We start from the raw sequence: 16215 nt of genomic DNA, 5'->3' as shown, positions 1-16215 counted from the left end.
GTTAGTAGTTAGAAAAAGCCAAGTTGAATACAGCTTCAAAAGCACAGCTGGTGCACCATAGAAAAGCAAAATGTTCTGATGCCTGTCGCGCCACATCCTGCATGGTAACTCATCTCTGCTGACAGTAGCATGAACACCTACATAAGTAAGTACGATGACAAACGCACAGAAAGAGGAGCTTGGATGCAGCTCAAGGAGATAAGCAGATGCTTGGGCTGCACTGAGGTGATCGTCTCAAAATGTTCTATGATGTTGTCAGTGGTGTGAATGCCACTGACACTGAAATTCAAGGAAAAAGACAGTACAGATTACAGTACTGAACACATGCAAGTTGACAAGTTTTGTTCAAAATAGAGTATAGGCCAAAAAGTGATAGGCAGAAATCTTAAGCACCAAGCGAAGTAATCATTGAGTCATTGGTATTGTTCAAAAACCCCACCAACCCTCTGCAGATACATAGGTCATTTTGTGCTATGGTGGGACAGTGAAAACCTCACTTATTGCCCCCTTAAAAATGCTCAAGTGAAATGATATCTTACATTTTTGAAATCGTTTCAATTTCATCTTGGTGCTGGATCTTTAAATACAACCACCACTCCTCCACACTATGCTTTTACACTATGATGCTACAATAGTATACATATACATACAGCCTAACCAACCCATTAGATTACATCAAATATTCTTTACCTTTTATGAATGTTTCATTATCTAGCTGTAACAACAATCTGCCTTTTGAAATACATTAATAAAAGTATGTATTGATCCATTTGCACCGGCCCATGTTTATGCTGTATATCTCTTGGTGATCAATGTGATGTCCATGATCTCCTTTAGAGCTAGTAGTCTCTAGTTCTAACTTTAATCTTACCTAATTAACCAGGTTTGGGTTAGACTCTGGTTCAGAAGTATTCATCAACAATACTGGCAATAGGAAATCATCAATTTCAGGTTTTAGTTGGGCTTGTGTTTGAACAGAAATGTTATTAGGGTTGGCTCAAACTTTTCTCTGTGCTGCTGTAGCCACCAAAGTACAGTACCTCCATCTGTCAGGTCACCTTTTAAATCTTTAAGCAGTGACCTAGATGACATTGCAGTATGCAGTTTGCAGAAGTAGAAAGTTGCTATTCAAGTGCATTTGAATAGTCGGACCAACTGGTGCTATTGTTGACTGAGGAAAGCAGGAAAATGAAAGTAGCACTGATAAATCCACATGTATTCAGGTGAGCATCTACTGATCTGTATCCAAAAAATCATATGACAATAATGTCAGTAATGATGCGGTGAAGCCAGTACCGGTTTTTCTGGACTTCTTCCTTAAAGAAGACAACATTCTTTGCTGAAGAATACATCAGCTTTAGTTAATCACTGCAGACCAATTTTACTCAATTTGGTCAATCATGCAGAACCATGTAGGTTCTTTTTACTTTTCTGTGAATCTAGGTAATATCTGTGAATCTGGGTAATATTCAGGGGCATTTATAGAATAGAATAATGTTTTCACCTATCACACCAAAAGGCAATCATGAAACATACAACCCCCCCACCCCCCCACCCCCCCATTATGCAAAAACACAAACCCTTGTATCACGGGTTCCTGTTTTGCTCTGATGGGAGCAGAGTTTCCTGTGGAACCAAAGAAAACCTGGAAATGGACATAGATGTGGAGTCTCAGCAGCACAGTCATTACAGTATAAGGGAGTGACTGAGCTTTCCTAGCAACAGTGCGTTTGTTTCCCCCTCTGCAGCAGCAAGTGTGTGTGCCATCGGAAAAGCATGAGAGGCCTGATCGTCCTGTTTGTGTGCCTCACCGTGGGCTGCCTGGCTCAGAGACCTCAACCATGCAGTAAGTAAAACAACAGAGATGTTGAAATACATACAAGAGTGATTGCACTCGCTTAGCACTAGATAGCTATAAAGGATGCTATGAATGTATGATTAATGTGGTGTTTTGTTTATATGATAGCATTTATGAGGACTACATGGTGGCTAAATTGCCAGTTTAGCACAATTGTAATGTAAACCCTCCATTTAGACTAAAACAGTTCTTTCATTTTTATAGAATCCCCACCTCTTCTGACAGGAGGCCTTGCTGTGGTAAGTCTTTAACGCTCCCGACAGGTAATTAGGCTACTGTGTAAAGCCAAATCCATGAAAATACTTCTGAAAGATTTCATTTAACCCTAAATAACTTCTTGGATGTTATTTAAAGTCTAAGTCTGGAAGTCAATTGAGCATTCTTGGATGTTATTTAAAGTCTAAGTCTAAGTCTGGAAGGCATTTGACCACATCCAAGGTAGTGTTCATTGCAATGCTTTATGAAAGGTAAATCTCTCACAATGGATGAATTTCGGTCAAATTCTTTGTCTGTTTCCTAGTTCACCCAGAGTGAGAAGGTGACGGCCTACGCCAAGTACACCTACGACGCGCTGGGAAAGCGCGTCCGCCTCCAAGAGATTGTATCTTATGAGAACAAGACATTGCATATCGATGTACTCGTACTCTTCAGAGAGGTAATGACACCAGCGCTGATCACATAGAGCAATGGATCAATGAAATACGCCCAGGTTAGGAAAGGTACAACAAAATGTCTGTCTTCCTATAGGGTGTTTTGTACAAAATAAACCAGAGGAACCGCTCATGCATCAAGAAGCATCTGAGGGCAGAATTCCAGCCGTTGGAGGTCCCAAAGGACGCCTCTCTGATGGGCCAGTCCATCATGGGCAGCTCCTCTGGACCGGGACAGGGACTCCTGGTCAACACCTGGCAGGGGGAGCTGGATACGAGGAGGAGGGGGAAGGGTAAGAGGAAGCTAGAGCCAAAGCAACTGTCGCAATTGAAATCTCTCATAGGGCGGCGTCCCATGACGGATTTGGACGGTCATGCGGTGTAGCTCATGCTTAACCTGCCTGGCTGCTTGTGATACTTGTGTCTTCCTCTTTTTTTTGGCTCTCATAAAACTTGCTTTGCTGGTTGTGCTACCTCAGCTCCTATGTGACCCACTTCTGTTTCTGCAGCCAAGTACATGAGCACCGTCACTGAGTTTGGATGCATCCCCATCAGCACCCTGTTCCACACTGACGGAACCGGATGGGTATTGACCAGGTGAGCACATTCACATGACTGCTGATATAAATGGGAAGTAAGCTATGGGCTTTTTTTTTATCAAATAGGGCGTAAGGCAAGTGAAGAAGAAATAGAAACATCATCAAAATCATTTGTATTCCATGGAAACATGAATCAGAGCAATGGCTTTTTTTCCCTGAATGTTACATCATGATCTTTTAAAGGAAAATGACACCTTCAGATACTCTTACACTGTTAGATATCATCAATCTGTCATGTTCGATACATCCCAGGAGGTATTTTGTGATAAAGTGTTGTAATTTACTTTTTTGGTGTGTTTTGGTGTTAATGATTTCCTACATTTCCTAGAATGCCCTTCAACACCCCCCAGAGAACGGGCATGAACAGCAGAGCGAGAGTTTTTCCAATAGAAAATAAGTAGGAGTCGCGCCCCTAACTCAAAATACAACACATCTTGTGGCTGCATTGCATTCTGGTCTACTGAGGCTGCTGTGGGTGCAGAAATTGGTGTCTACCTCTTCTTCTTTTTTTTTTTTTTATAAGTCTGTTTATTAGATTTTTTAAGGACAGGTAGTGTATACATTACAATGGCAGCACTCTGAGAAAAAACATAGAGGCAGGATAAAGAAATGTCCAGTTAAAACAAATCACAAGGATTAAGAAATATATATAGTTATAATAGAACAAGCAGCAAACCAAAAAGGAAAAAGGAAAAAGATACATAATTGACTGGTGAATGTTATTCAGGAATTAGAGAAAAAAAAAAAAGAAAAAAAAAGGCGAAACAAAAACTAGCATTGGCAACAACAGTGATCCCAAGGATATGTGAATATAATAGGCTACAGCATGAATAGGACCTTATCACATCGTATCAAGCACATGAGGTATATGAGTCAGTTCACTTCTGCTGGGATGTCGACCTTGTCAAGGAGTGTTTTCCAGATATCCAGGAAGACATTTTTTGGCAAGTTTATATCGAAGGCCTTCCATATGAACCATTGGTGGAATGTGGGGCTGGACTCAGATTTCCATTGTTGTAGAATGATGCGTTTCGCTAGCAGAGCGCAGAGTGAGATGGCCTGAGCAGTGGGATTATCTATGACAGAGTTCACAGGTAACCCGAATATGGCGAGAAAGGGGTCTGGTGTAATTGTTTTACTGTAAGCCTTTGATATGTAGTCAAACATAAGAGAGCAGAAGGAGTGGAGCTTGGGGCATAGCCACAGTTGATGGGCAAGCGTACCTGTATCCTGTTTGCACTTATCGCACAGGGGGGAGATGTTAGGATATATAGCATGAAGCCTTGATTTTGTGTAATGGAGTCTATGTACAACCTTAAATTGTATAAGTCGATGTCTAACATTTATGGAACTGTTGTATATCTTAATTAGAATTGCCCTCCATGTATCGTCAGTGATTTCAGTACCCAGCTCTTCTGCCCACGCGTTCCTTAATTTAGCATCAGACAATACAACATGGGCTTGCAAGGATGAATATAGAAAAGAGATTGATCCCTTACTGTTAGGGTCGTGGCGAGCAAGGCTGTCGAGTATGGTATGTTCAGGTATATTTTCATAATGTGGTAAGTGAGTCCTAATATAATTTCTTATTTGGAGGTATTTAAAAAAGTGCGTTGATGGTAGGCTACAGGACTGTTGTAATTGTTGGAAAGATGCCAGTTTACCCCCAATATATAAGTCTCTGATTGTGACTATGTTTTTACCTTTCCAGCCGGAAAAAACTGAATCATCTAAACCTGGAGGAAAAGCATGGTTTTTGCAGATAGGGCTATCCTTATAGACCTTGGGCAAATTAAGAAAGGGTTGAATTTGCTTCCATATTCTTGAAGAGTTTAAAATGATAGGGCTGGTTATGCATGATGGAATTTTAACCTTGGCAGGATTGTTCAAAAGCGCAGGAAGAGATGTATGTCCGCAGGCCGCCTGTTCAATCTGAAGCCAAGAGGTTGTAGTCATTGCAGTGGGGTCTGCCGGTAGGCTTTTGCGCCAGAGGAACAAATCTCTCAAGTTTGCAGCCCAGTAATAATGATGAAATTGAGAGGCCGAAGCCACCTTTTAACTTATCCTTGCATAGGTGTTTTTTTGATATCCTGGCCCCCTTATTGTTCCAAATAAATGGCGAGATGATGGAGTCCAGTTTCTCAAAATAGTACAATGGTATATAGACCGGTAGGCATTGAAACATGTACAGGAATATAGGGAGTGTAACCATTTTTATGGCGTTAATGCGACCAATTAGAGAGATTGGTAATGTATTCCAGAATTCAATATTATGGCGCAACTATTGGGTCTTACTTTCCCAGTTGGACTTTGAGAGATCACCATATTTTTGCGTAACACCTAAACTCTTAATTTGGTTATTCACAATCTTAAAGGGCATTGTGTGTAGGAACTCTAAGTCTACCTTATCCGATATTGGAAGCAATTCGCTCTTTTCCCAATTAATAGTGTATCCTGGAAGGCTTCCATAAGTTTCAATTAAACGCAAAAAAGGGGGGAAAGGGGGGAAAGACATGTGACAAGTGACAGGTGGTGGGTTGTTTCATGTATTTGAATAGGATTATAATCTGGGTTTATTCTAATTCGACTAGCAAGCAATAGCAACAATATTGTCAGAGAAGTTTGGTATGGTATTAAAAACCTTTTGTTTTGTTTGGAAAATTCATAGGAGGCATGTGTGTACCTCGAGTTCAAACTCTCATGATGTACTTTTCTCACATTGGAAATTCCCCAGTTGGTAGGCTACACATCTCTTGCCTTCCTGGTCGCAGTGTAAATAATGTGCGTCCTCTGGTCATTGTCGGGATTGTTCCTCGTGCCTCATTTCTTCTCACTGTCTCGTCTTTCCACCTCCAGTTTCTTCAACAACGTCCTGGGAATCGAGGACCCTCAACAGTTTATCCCTCCACCGTACTGTGAGGAAGCCCAGCTGGATGGAGAGGGACCGGCTGACTTCTACAGCTTGTTTTACTGAAAGCTTTCAGTAGCACTCAAAGCTCCTTTGGCCTCCAGCTTTGTGTCAATTGCATTTTTTTAACCAGCCAGAATCTAACAATCTCTATATATTGTAAAAGAGGGGATACATTGAAAATGTAAAGCAATTTTTTATGTTTTAAAAAATGCTGTATTATTAATAAGTGGCAGCCCCTGGTGTGGCACATTTGTGTGTGTGTGTGTCACCACTACTATGGTTAAAAAGTCATTGCATAGTCAATACAATTTTACTGAGTACACTTGTTTCACTATTTAATAGTTTGTGGTATAATGCAGCATTGTTTCAAAGGTGAAATTAGTGAATGACGTCATTTTATATTTTGGGTGTCAAGAAAAAATGAATTTTTGCACACCTAAAGGTCTTTAGATGACAGGTGCGTAGGACCACAACCAAAAAGGTAGATACTAAGAGAGGAATAGAATGCCGCACACTGTCTGTACTTGCAAAATAATTTAATAGGACGTTTCGGTCATCGGACCTTCATCAGGCAAAAACCTAATATTACTATATATATATATATAAAATAAATGTTTTGGGTGTAAAAACTAGATTGAGCAAAATCTGACTTTTTTTTCACTTTCATTTGGATATAAGCAAGTCAAGGTAAAAACTAAAGGTTTAAATGTATCATTTAAACATGCATTCAACACACATTCAACCACATTCAACAAAGCAGCATGCCTCATGTCTGCCCGGCATGTCAGTTAATAAGCCCAGTGATCCATAGATACTTCTGCTTCAGTGAATGGCCGATGAAAATACCCTCCTCTCATATCTAATGATGGCCTTATGTTTGCATGTTTGTGTGTTCTGTGTGTGAGTGAGAGAGAAAGAGTGGTTGCATTTTGGCTGAAAATAAACCATGCTTTGTCCTCAATTCACTCATTTTGTATTTATAGTTATATGTGTGCATTTTTGAACTGTGTGTGGATGACACTGGATATGATGTAAAGGGAAAATGGACTAAGGGTGAGCTGCCTCACATAGAGGAGTTTGGCTCCTACATTACAGCCTGCTGGCCACTAGATGGCAGTGGATAACCAAGAAAGAGACAAAATATTGGCACTTAACCCTAAGATATGATGTGATTTACAGTTAATGGGTGTATATAATGTCACCTACAGTTAACAAGCATAAAATATAATATCAGCTACAGTAAACTGTGTGAATCTCTACTTGTGTGTGTGTGTGTGTGCCCAATTAACGTCCAACTGCCTGGCCTTACTGCCAAAAGGCCTTAGATACAGTATGTACTGCAGATTATAAGCCTACTTGACACTTCATATGCATGTTACTTTAATGGAAATTTGAAAACGTATTACACCTAGGCCATACACTGGATTTGTCATGGATTCCACATGAATAAAGCTGAGGAAAGGTTAAAAAAAAGGGGAAATATTAAATAGATTTACATTCACGTCACCTAATTTAAAGATAGCATAGTTACTATCGTACAGCAGAGCGAGGAGTCACTTGGTAGCAGTAATAACACACTCCCCGCAGCTCCCCGACCTCCTGCACCCCTACGTCCGCTGCCAGCACCCCCGGCTCCTGCCCCTCGGTCTCCAGCCACAGCAGCCTGGCATCAGGGTCTTCGTCGGAGAACTGGAGCAGAGACCCAGAGCTCCGCAACACCTTCAGGCACTGCCTCAGCACCTGTCCGGCCTTCCCTCGCCCTTCCTTAGACCGCAACAAGGCATCTGTGGTGCCCTTGTCCACTATAAGGTCCACACTCTCAGACCCATAGCACCCGTGGAGCTGTGTGCAGTCCAGCTCTAAAAACTCAAGCTGGGACGAAGGGTGGTGAGGTTCGATGGCTTTGGCTCGGACGTGTTCCTGCATCAGACGCACAGCTATTGGGGAGATGTCTGCACATGTGACCCGAACGGGGAAAGGAGAGTGTTTGTATATGCAGGGCCCCAAAGCAGAGGTGCCACAGCCCATATCCAGGACTTGGAGGGGGGAATCCGGGTGGGACTTTGCGTGCAGGAAGGGCATGATGAAGTCCCGGACTGAGTCAAAGCCAAAGAACCACTCGAAGTTCTTGAAGTTGGGCGTCCTGCTGCTGTTTTCAGTGTAGAATCGGTCCCAGGTTGCTTTCTTATCCATGTTTTCGATCAGTTCAGCTGAGCACAAAAACAGAAGACTGATATGTAATATGCATTTTAGCATTAACATACAACAAACCCATACAACTAGCCCCAATACGCTCCTTGTTCCTTCCTGTACATTCTCTTGTATGAAATGAAGCTCATGCTAAAATCCATTCAAAAACTGTGGCCTTGCTTATCAGCAAAATTACATACCTCATAAAATATGATCCAAGGCCATATTCTAAATCCTTAGAGGCCAATGTTTAAATTCGGCATAAACAGCAAAATTTCAACTATTAAAATCAATTCACGCTGCTCTTGTGGGAATAAGAAAAAAACCACTCTACCACTTGTAAATTTAGTGAAATAAAGTGCTGCTTAGAAGTATTCCTAATTTAAGAGTGGCTCCCAATTGTTCAGAAAAGGTCCTGAATAAATTTGTGAGCTATGTAACGTTACCTTTGCCCATAAGCAATGTCATATTAACTTGTTTGAGTTTGGTGGGACTTTCTCTCGTTACAAATATGCATCGTATCGAGGTTACCATACAGCAAACAGCAGACAAAGCGCATAATATAGCACAGCACTTCAAGTGACATTAGGAGCAGAACTTCTTCAATGAGTCCAAGGACTCAGTCACAGCTAGCAGGCTAGCATTAACATGTGTTCGCCGCGGTGACAGCACCGGTGATACTTGAGAAAGCTAAATAACATTTCATTACAAAAGGGTTAACTCTCCCAGGTTCAAACGTACTTGTAAGAGAGGAATGGTGACGTACATATGCCGCAGTTATTAACTTCCCGACCCTCCTGCCTGACATGGTTATGTTTGAGGACAGAGACATTCTTCCTGCCTTTCTCTACTCCAGCCATAACCAGAGAAGGAAAAACAGCTAAGAGCTCTCACTCTGCCCCTATTTCGGGTGCCACAAACAGTGTCTGCTACATGGCCTGCTGATGCAAATATCTTCCAAAAATATATCCCGAATTTAGCTGTGCCACATTACATTCACCTAAGACCATAGATAACACCCAGAGCAAAAAAAAAAGATGTTGTTGTGGTGAGTGGTATTGGAGAAAAACAAGTTTGTATCAGGTCTGCACAAAATACGTCACTATGGTAACCGGAGTACATGCGTGCGGGGAGGGTTAACAGCCACTTTTACAGACCTGAGGGGAGACATTTCCCCCCTCTGTTGAGCGATACATCTTCTCAAACTCGATTGAATGACGATCTTTGGCTTCTTAAAGTACTGCTGCAGCAGTGACACGACTGCGCATGTGTAAGTGCAGGTGTAAACAAACAGCACGCAGAACACAGACAGCCGTCTGTAGGCCGTTTTTGTGATGTAAACATACTGTTGCTTTTCCCTTGTGCTAATTTTAATGCACTATTTATGTTGCTAGATGTTCTTGTGTTTAAAAAAAGACTACAGTACGTGTATTCAGTATGTCAAAGGCCAATATCATTTCTAAGTAACCAGTCATGTTCAAACACAGGTTGGCTATCTGGAAATATGGTTGGTAGAGCAAAGAAGCTTACCAGTCACTGCCAAAATTTCTCAATTTATTTTCAAGCCTTGTATTTAACATTCTTTGTCTTTGTTTTCCATTGCTTTGCTTATCATCAGTCAAAGGCTGGCAGGTGTTCTGAGAGTCCTGTAACTGCAGAAATTGTTTGCTGACCAACATAAAGCTGCTCAGCTCTTCTAGAAAACACCACACACGAGAAATAAGATGTAAATCCCTTTAATAAAACTCAATGAAACGCAGTGTAACAAAGGAAAAGAATCCAACAAAAAGCAAGTAGATAACATTTACAACCACAAAAGAAAAAAAAAAAAAAACCTGTACAACTCTAAATGCCTGGAGTCACTTCTATTTTTCCAAAGATTTTTTTTTTTAATTAACCATTTTGTGATGATTAGGGAAAAAACTTGGGAGTGGGGAGGAGGTATGTATCGTGATTTTATCTTTTTTTTTTTTTTTTTTTTTCCTCAAATACAAGAGTGTCATCTTCGTACACAGATGTATGCATCGTCGACGTGGCCTGCTGAAGTATTTTTTTAATTTTTTTTTTAAACCCGCTGCTGTCGCCTACAGTGGGGGAGGAGGAGGATGAGGATGAGGAGGAGGAGGAGGAGGAGGAGGAGGGCCGCGGACAGGAGGCTGTTATTTGTACAAGATGTCGTAATGGCCGGGTCTGTAGAGGAGGAAGATGCGCGGGTCGCTGCCTTCGGGGAAGACGTGGTGATTGACCGTCCCCCCCTCTCCTCTGTCCATGTACTCCACCAGGATGGACACGTTCAGGGCCTGGGCTAAGGCGATGATGTGAATGTGGTCACTTTCTTTAGACATGGGCTCTACCTCCTTGAAAAAGGGACAAGCGGACGACAGGGATAAACAAGGTGAGTTTGTTTTCACAGGTGTGCATCAATGGTTTGACACTGAACATTGTGATCATCCTTATATTTTTCCTACCTGTATTTACCCAGGGAAACGGTTGACTAAGTAGTCTTCTTTTTTTTTGAGCAACGCCCTGCTTCACACTCATACAGGTACACACACACACACACACACACACTCTTTGCGCTGTACAACCACAGCCTTATGCCATTATGTGAGCTTGGAATTTCAAGGTTCTATCTGAGTAGAGTGCAGTACTGAGATACTGAGCATCAAAGTTTTGACATTCCAGATGGCAAAACTGTTATGTATTGAAATAGCTCAACAAAGCCTGCATGGTACTCTTAAGGCAAAATATCAACATCTTGGGATGATTAGATTTCTTTTAACAGGGTCCAAACAGAGATAGAACCTTATAACTCTGTAAAGTCAATCTTTACAATGAAGTAACCCCAGTTTCAATGGGAAATTGGATGAAATTACTGCATCAAATTAAATCAATTTTGGTATATTTTAAACAAATGACAGCTCAAGGGTAAACGTAGATTAATTATATCAATGGCCTACACACAGCAACGCATGCGCGTTTCAACAATGGGGAGTCAGTCGATTAGGGACAGAGTATTCTTAGCTGGCCCGCTTGATGGTCCGACCAAAAAAAAAAAAAAGTCAGACAGAACCTTATAATTCCAAGCTCATAATTAGCCCCTGATCGGCTACAATGTGATGGCACTCAGTTGGGGACTGAGTGCCTTCCTCAAAGGCACACTGACTATAGTTACTGAGGGTGAAAAGAGTGTTGATCTTTCATTTCCACCACAGATGTTCCCTGCCAGTCACTTTTGTTCACAAATTGCTGCATGACAATTGAACGTTTCATTTACAAGCTCAATCAACTTCTGTGCATCTAGGAAAGCCCACACACTTACACGAGTCATGTCGAATTAGAAAAGCCCTTAACCACAGTTACAGTCACAAAGGGCTTCACACGCCCACATTTTAACAAAACAAATGAAAAATGACAATCATCCTGCCACATATGAACAATTCGTAAGCATTTACTAATTGCCTAGTCGTTTGGAGTTACATTAGTTCTTTCTCATCTATACATAAAAGTGGAAGTGAAGCACCCACCTGCTGACAGAACTCCTTGACGGAGCGGCCTCCCTCTATGAAGTGCTGGAAGAAGCCGTGCTCCCGCTGCAGGTAGCCTGAGGTGAGCAGCCGCAGGTACACCACCACATAGTCCGACACGTTCTGGTCGTTGAAGGAGTTCAGCAGCTCCTGGAGGCCCGGCTGCTTCTCACACAGCTCGATCAGGTCCATGAACTGGGAGAGGAGGAGAGGGTGGGGAGGGGGGGGGGGGGGCATTATTTATATAATCTGTTTGGTGTGTCTGAGTTTAGCTTGCCAAACCGCTTACTTTCCTCTTGGCCGTTAACACATTTGCCTGTCAACTGAGCAAATACATCATGCTTCTTGGCAAATGACCGTTCGTAGTTGGCAGGGCAACTAGCCAGACAGAGCAAATTCTGCTAACATTATTCGAACTCCATCAAACACTATATCAAATGGGGCAAGAAATCTACTATACGGCAATATTGTATAAATATTACAGTTTTCATCTGCAATTACATTAATCCATCAATTATAGTGTTTCTGGAAACGATGCAAGAAACTCAATCCATCATATGCACCATGTTTTTATTTCAAGAAACAAAATAATGGCTTCTGATTGTTGAGAAAGAAAGCCAAGAATGTGTCACCAATTTGTTTATTTTTTCTAAACTCCAAAATTTCAGAGAGAACAGACCTGCAACTGTGTTTGTATAAGACAAACAGCAATGCCTTGTAAAATGTCTTTGTGTTCCCTGGGCAGGAAACTCACAGTATTGTGGAAGTCTTCAATGGTGAACTCAGTAAAGCCTTCATTAACCAGGTCCAGTTTGCTTTTAGCTGCCACTGCTTTGAACCTGAAGAGACATTACAAACATGATTTCAGTAAAGCCACGAATACATCAATCAAAGTACTTACATCTTAACCTCACTTGAAAACGGTGCAGAGCCAAGACAAACAGAAAAGATACACAGCTTTTTACCGCAACAAGACCACAGAACCCAACCCACATGAGAGGGAGGAGGTCTGATAAGCTACAGACTGGGGATCAGGGTTGTCAAGACCACATTAGTCAATCCAAGTTTAGACCATAGCAGGATACACCTAAATGTTAGGTGACAGCATTTGTATCATTTTATAGCTAGGTAATAAATGTGTCAAAATTAAAAAAATAAAAAAAAAGTACATATATAACTGAATCGGCATCCAGCATGGCCATGAACAAAACAAGACAAGAGTCAAAATTGGCTTGAAGAGTCCAAGATTATAGATGGAATGACTTCTATAGAGACCAAGAGCAGCTGCTACTGCTGCAGCCCCAACAGGAATTATCATGACATTCACCTCTGAAGTTCTTTGCTGTCGTCTAGCAGGGACTCGAGATGCGAGAAGCCGAAGGCTCTGTAGAAACAGTTCCCATCTGGTCGCGTCTTACGAATGTACGAGTATTTTTTGTGTAGGTCCTGATAAAAAAAAACAACAACAAAAGAATACAAAATCCGACAATTATAAAATACAACCACATCCAATGAAATTCCTTACTATCAAACACATAAACTGTTCTGTCAGGAGAAGGTTCTGGAGACAGTGAAGCCCCGGCCTGTGGAGGGATTTGTGCCCTGATCTGGGCGCAGTAATCTGAGAGCGGGCGGTGTGGTTGCACTGACCTTGATCTTGAGCTGATAAATTGTGTCATCCTGAGCGTACTCCCTCTGCAGCACCGACAGGTCCTGTCTGTCCGACACTAACGGGTTACTGGTGGCGATCTAGACATAAACACACACAGAAAAAAATGAACATTAGTGGTGTTCACACTGCAAGCAACTTGGTTAATGTGGCGCTCTATTCCGACTAATTGTGGGTGGTGCGAGAGGCTCCGATTGTATCTATGTATTGGTTTCATGAAGCTACGAAGTTTGGAAAAATAACCAATGCATTTATACACTTCAATATATTCTTACAGTAGTTTTGTGTTGTATTATATTTGTTTTTATAAGCCAACTTTGTTCAATAAGAAGTCATAGTTCTGCAGGCATGTTTGATACATTCTGTTAAGCTATGACATTGTTTTCCTCCAGTATTTTGATGTTTTCAACCCCAACAGCCAAGTTAAATTATTCCTGTAGTCTTTGAAATAAAAAGTTTCGGGAAGCTTTGAATGTCTGTAATCACTCTTTTGTACATTTTGCACTCCAGGCGTAACTATTGTTCGTGAAATGAAGTCACATTAGTAGGGAAACAGGAAAGAGCAGAGATCTTATTGGCTGTTGACGGCGAAAAGGTCAGTTTTCAGTACACAAATGGACTTCCGGTGCCTTGTTGATAGTGTTGCTCGCAGTATGAAAGCATGGTAAATCACCTTGGTTTATAATACCTGTCATAATAAAGTTACCGCTGCCAATAAAAGGCCGTTTCTCACCTCCTGCTGAATTCTATCCTGTTGGGCGATAATGGCCTCGTCATATGCAAGGCAGTTCACTCCTGCAAGAGAAGGGGGACAAATTAACAGTGGTGTCTCTGGGGGTTCAGGACTAGATATTCGTGAGGGACACCAACAGGCCGCCAGGGTGACAGAGCTCATACTTTGTCACCGATGGGTGGCGTTCCATAAAAGCCTTTTTGATGTGATATGTAGCATCTGGGCTCAACAATCTTCATTAGATCAGATATAGATTTACATTGAAATGTAAATTTTGTCTCCCATCGCCACAATTTAGTTCTGTTCTCTGTGTAGGGAGATACTGTCATGCCAAACTCCATTCAAAAATCTGGCAGTTTAATGTTTCCTTGCTTATCAGCATACATGGTAGAACAAAACCTAAGACCTTTTATAAATTGTTATGGTTTTCTGGTACATTCAGCATATAAATAATTCACCAAGCAGCACTTCTTTATTTCAATATAACTGTGGGAATAAGTGGCAAATAAATTATAAAAGTTGAAAATCTATTGAAATTAGTGCTGCTGGTGTTTCTGAACGTATGCTGAATTGAAGAGTGGCTCCTAACAATTATTAAAAGGTCTCAAGTCATTCTTCCAGGTGTGTAGCTTTGCCAATAAACAAGGCAACATTAAACTGCTAGATTTGTAAATTGAGTTTGGCGTGACCTTTGTCCATACAAGGAAGAACAGCATGTATCAGGAGGACAATATTTTCCTCAACAAGCTTCTAAAACAGATAATCCTCAGATTTAGGCTACCCTTATTTAAGTGATCATGGTAATGTGTAATGCTGTGTTTTTTAACAAGCATTAATGTTGTGTAAACTTATGCCTGTTCAGTTAGCCATTACAAGCAATTATCATTGATGCTTCCATTCGTGAACAAACTAATTTCGTGAACAAACTAATGGTTTTCAACAATATTTTCAATAACGAACCGATTGAGAAAAGGGACAGTCTTACAATTAACTGAATTTGGTTGTTAAATACCATCAGCAGGTGGCAAGACAGCTATTACGTCGTGGTTGTTTTTTTTAATTACTCCACACACCCCTTTATTGCTGACTGTGTCTGTCTGTGATGTTGACAGTTGAAACGTAGCCGGCTAGCGTCAGCCAGCTAAACTTGGCTAAGCTCGAACCTGATTCGAAAACAAAACTGATATCCTGTTGACGACAAATAAAAACGGCTTGGCAACCAAACAGAGGGCGCCCAGTCCTTACTACGGAGTCTCTCCTTTTAAAATTTCCTAAACTCGAAACATCTTGCGCTGTCAATCAACGTTGCTCGTTCATTTAGTCGCTAAACATGCGTTTTCTTCTTTGTGTAGCAGCGTTAGCTAGCTAGCCAACAAGCTTTGGCCTCTGTCTCCCCCTCGTCGCTGCATGTCGGCTCCCTTTCCACCGAGAGGACAGCTGTTAAAACGCCGAGCAGGCACGCGCACGGCCGCGGGGTTCACTCGCAACACAACTGACCGCATTATTGGTTTGATATTTTGTGCTGTGACTGTTTCTCTTACCCTCCATCTCTCCCTGTGATGATTCCTGCTGCTCCTCCGCCATCTTAGCTGTAGAATTCTGTTTCCTCCTTCTGCCTGACCTCATTCATTCCACACTTCCGGGTCGAGTCGAGGGGCACCCCCAAATATTTATTTGTTTATTTGTTTGTTTGTTTATCTATTCATTCATTAACTTATTATTTTATTTATTTATTTACCCCCCCCCCCCCCACACACACACACACACACACACACACACATACATATATACAGGGCCCATCTCCTTTTTTGACCTGAATAACTAGAACTCAGGGGCCCCAAGAGATCTAAGGCAGGCACCCCAAACCTTTTGATGTCAAGAACCCCAAAATAGATAGGGAATAGGGCAAGGATCCCAAATTTGATAACACTTTGTCCTAAGGGGCCTCATAAGATTTGCATTGTTAGTTCTGATTTAATATAGAATAATTGTCTATATACTACTTTGAGAACTGCTGATCGAACACCTGCAAAAAAAATTCCTAGCTGTCCTAAGAAATTTCACAATATGATTTCCTG

The 16215-nt window shown here is 41.4% G+C and overlaps 3 protein-coding genes across 4 annotated transcripts; 1 reads left to right on the top strand and 2 right to left on the bottom strand.

Annotated features, from left to right (window-relative positions):
- The first annotated feature begins 1687 nt into the window (after window positions 1–1687).
- On the top strand, window positions 1688–6979 carry epdl1 (ependymin-like 1). Its single transcript, XM_071529998.1, has 6 exons — window positions 1688–1846; window positions 2063–2097; window positions 2379–2513; window positions 2606–2801; window positions 3018–3105; window positions 5964–6979. The coding sequence occupies exons 1-6, from the start codon at window positions 1777–1779 to the stop codon at window positions 6079–6081; spliced, it is 642 nt and encodes a 213-aa protein (XP_071386099.1). The 5' UTR covers window positions 1688–1776; the 3' UTR covers window positions 6082–6979.
- Window positions 6980–7131: 152 nt separating this feature from the next.
- cskmt (citrate synthase lysine methyltransferase) lies at window positions 7132–9076 on the bottom strand. 2 transcript variants are annotated; one of them, XM_071529996.1, is made up of 2 exons: window positions 8950–9076; window positions 7132–8228 (listed from the first exon to the last, which is right to left on the bottom strand). In XM_071529996.1, exons 1-2 carry the CDS (start codon window positions 9038–9040, stop codon window positions 7549–7551), a joined length of 771 nt encoding a protein of 256 aa, XP_071386097.1. In that variant the 5' UTR covers window positions 9041–9076; the 3' UTR covers window positions 7132–7548. The 2 variants fall into 2 exon arrangements, with proteins under 2 accessions (XP_071386097.1, XP_071386098.1); XM_071529997.1 differs by having other exon boundaries at window positions 8975–9053.
- A 1086-nt stretch (window positions 9077–10162) lies between these two features.
- LOC139653054 (ubiquitin thioesterase OTUB1-like) lies at window positions 10163–15791 on the bottom strand. Its single transcript, XM_071530002.1, has 7 exons — window positions 15679–15791; window positions 14138–14199; window positions 13386–13484; window positions 13063–13181; window positions 12490–12574; window positions 11736–11930; window positions 10163–10565 (listed from the first exon to the last, which is right to left on the bottom strand). Exons 1-7 carry the CDS (start codon window positions 15761–15763, stop codon window positions 10368–10370), a joined length of 843 nt encoding a protein of 280 aa, XP_071386103.1. The 5' UTR covers window positions 15764–15791; the 3' UTR covers window positions 10163–10367.
- Window positions 15792–16215: the final 424 nt, after the last annotated feature.

This window comes from Centroberyx affinis, unplaced genomic scaffold (genome assembly GCF_046629955.1).
Source record: "Centroberyx affinis isolate AG114_WGS23_722 - 3 ecotype Tasmania unplaced genomic scaffold, CSIRO-AGI_Caff_v1 ptg001859l_1, whole genome shotgun sequence".
Classification (NCBI taxonomy): domain Eukaryota; kingdom Metazoa; phylum Chordata; class Actinopteri; order Beryciformes; family Berycidae; genus Centroberyx; species Centroberyx affinis.
Note: the sequence above shows the minus strand (reverse complement) of the source record. Positions and strands in the feature narration are given on the sequence as shown.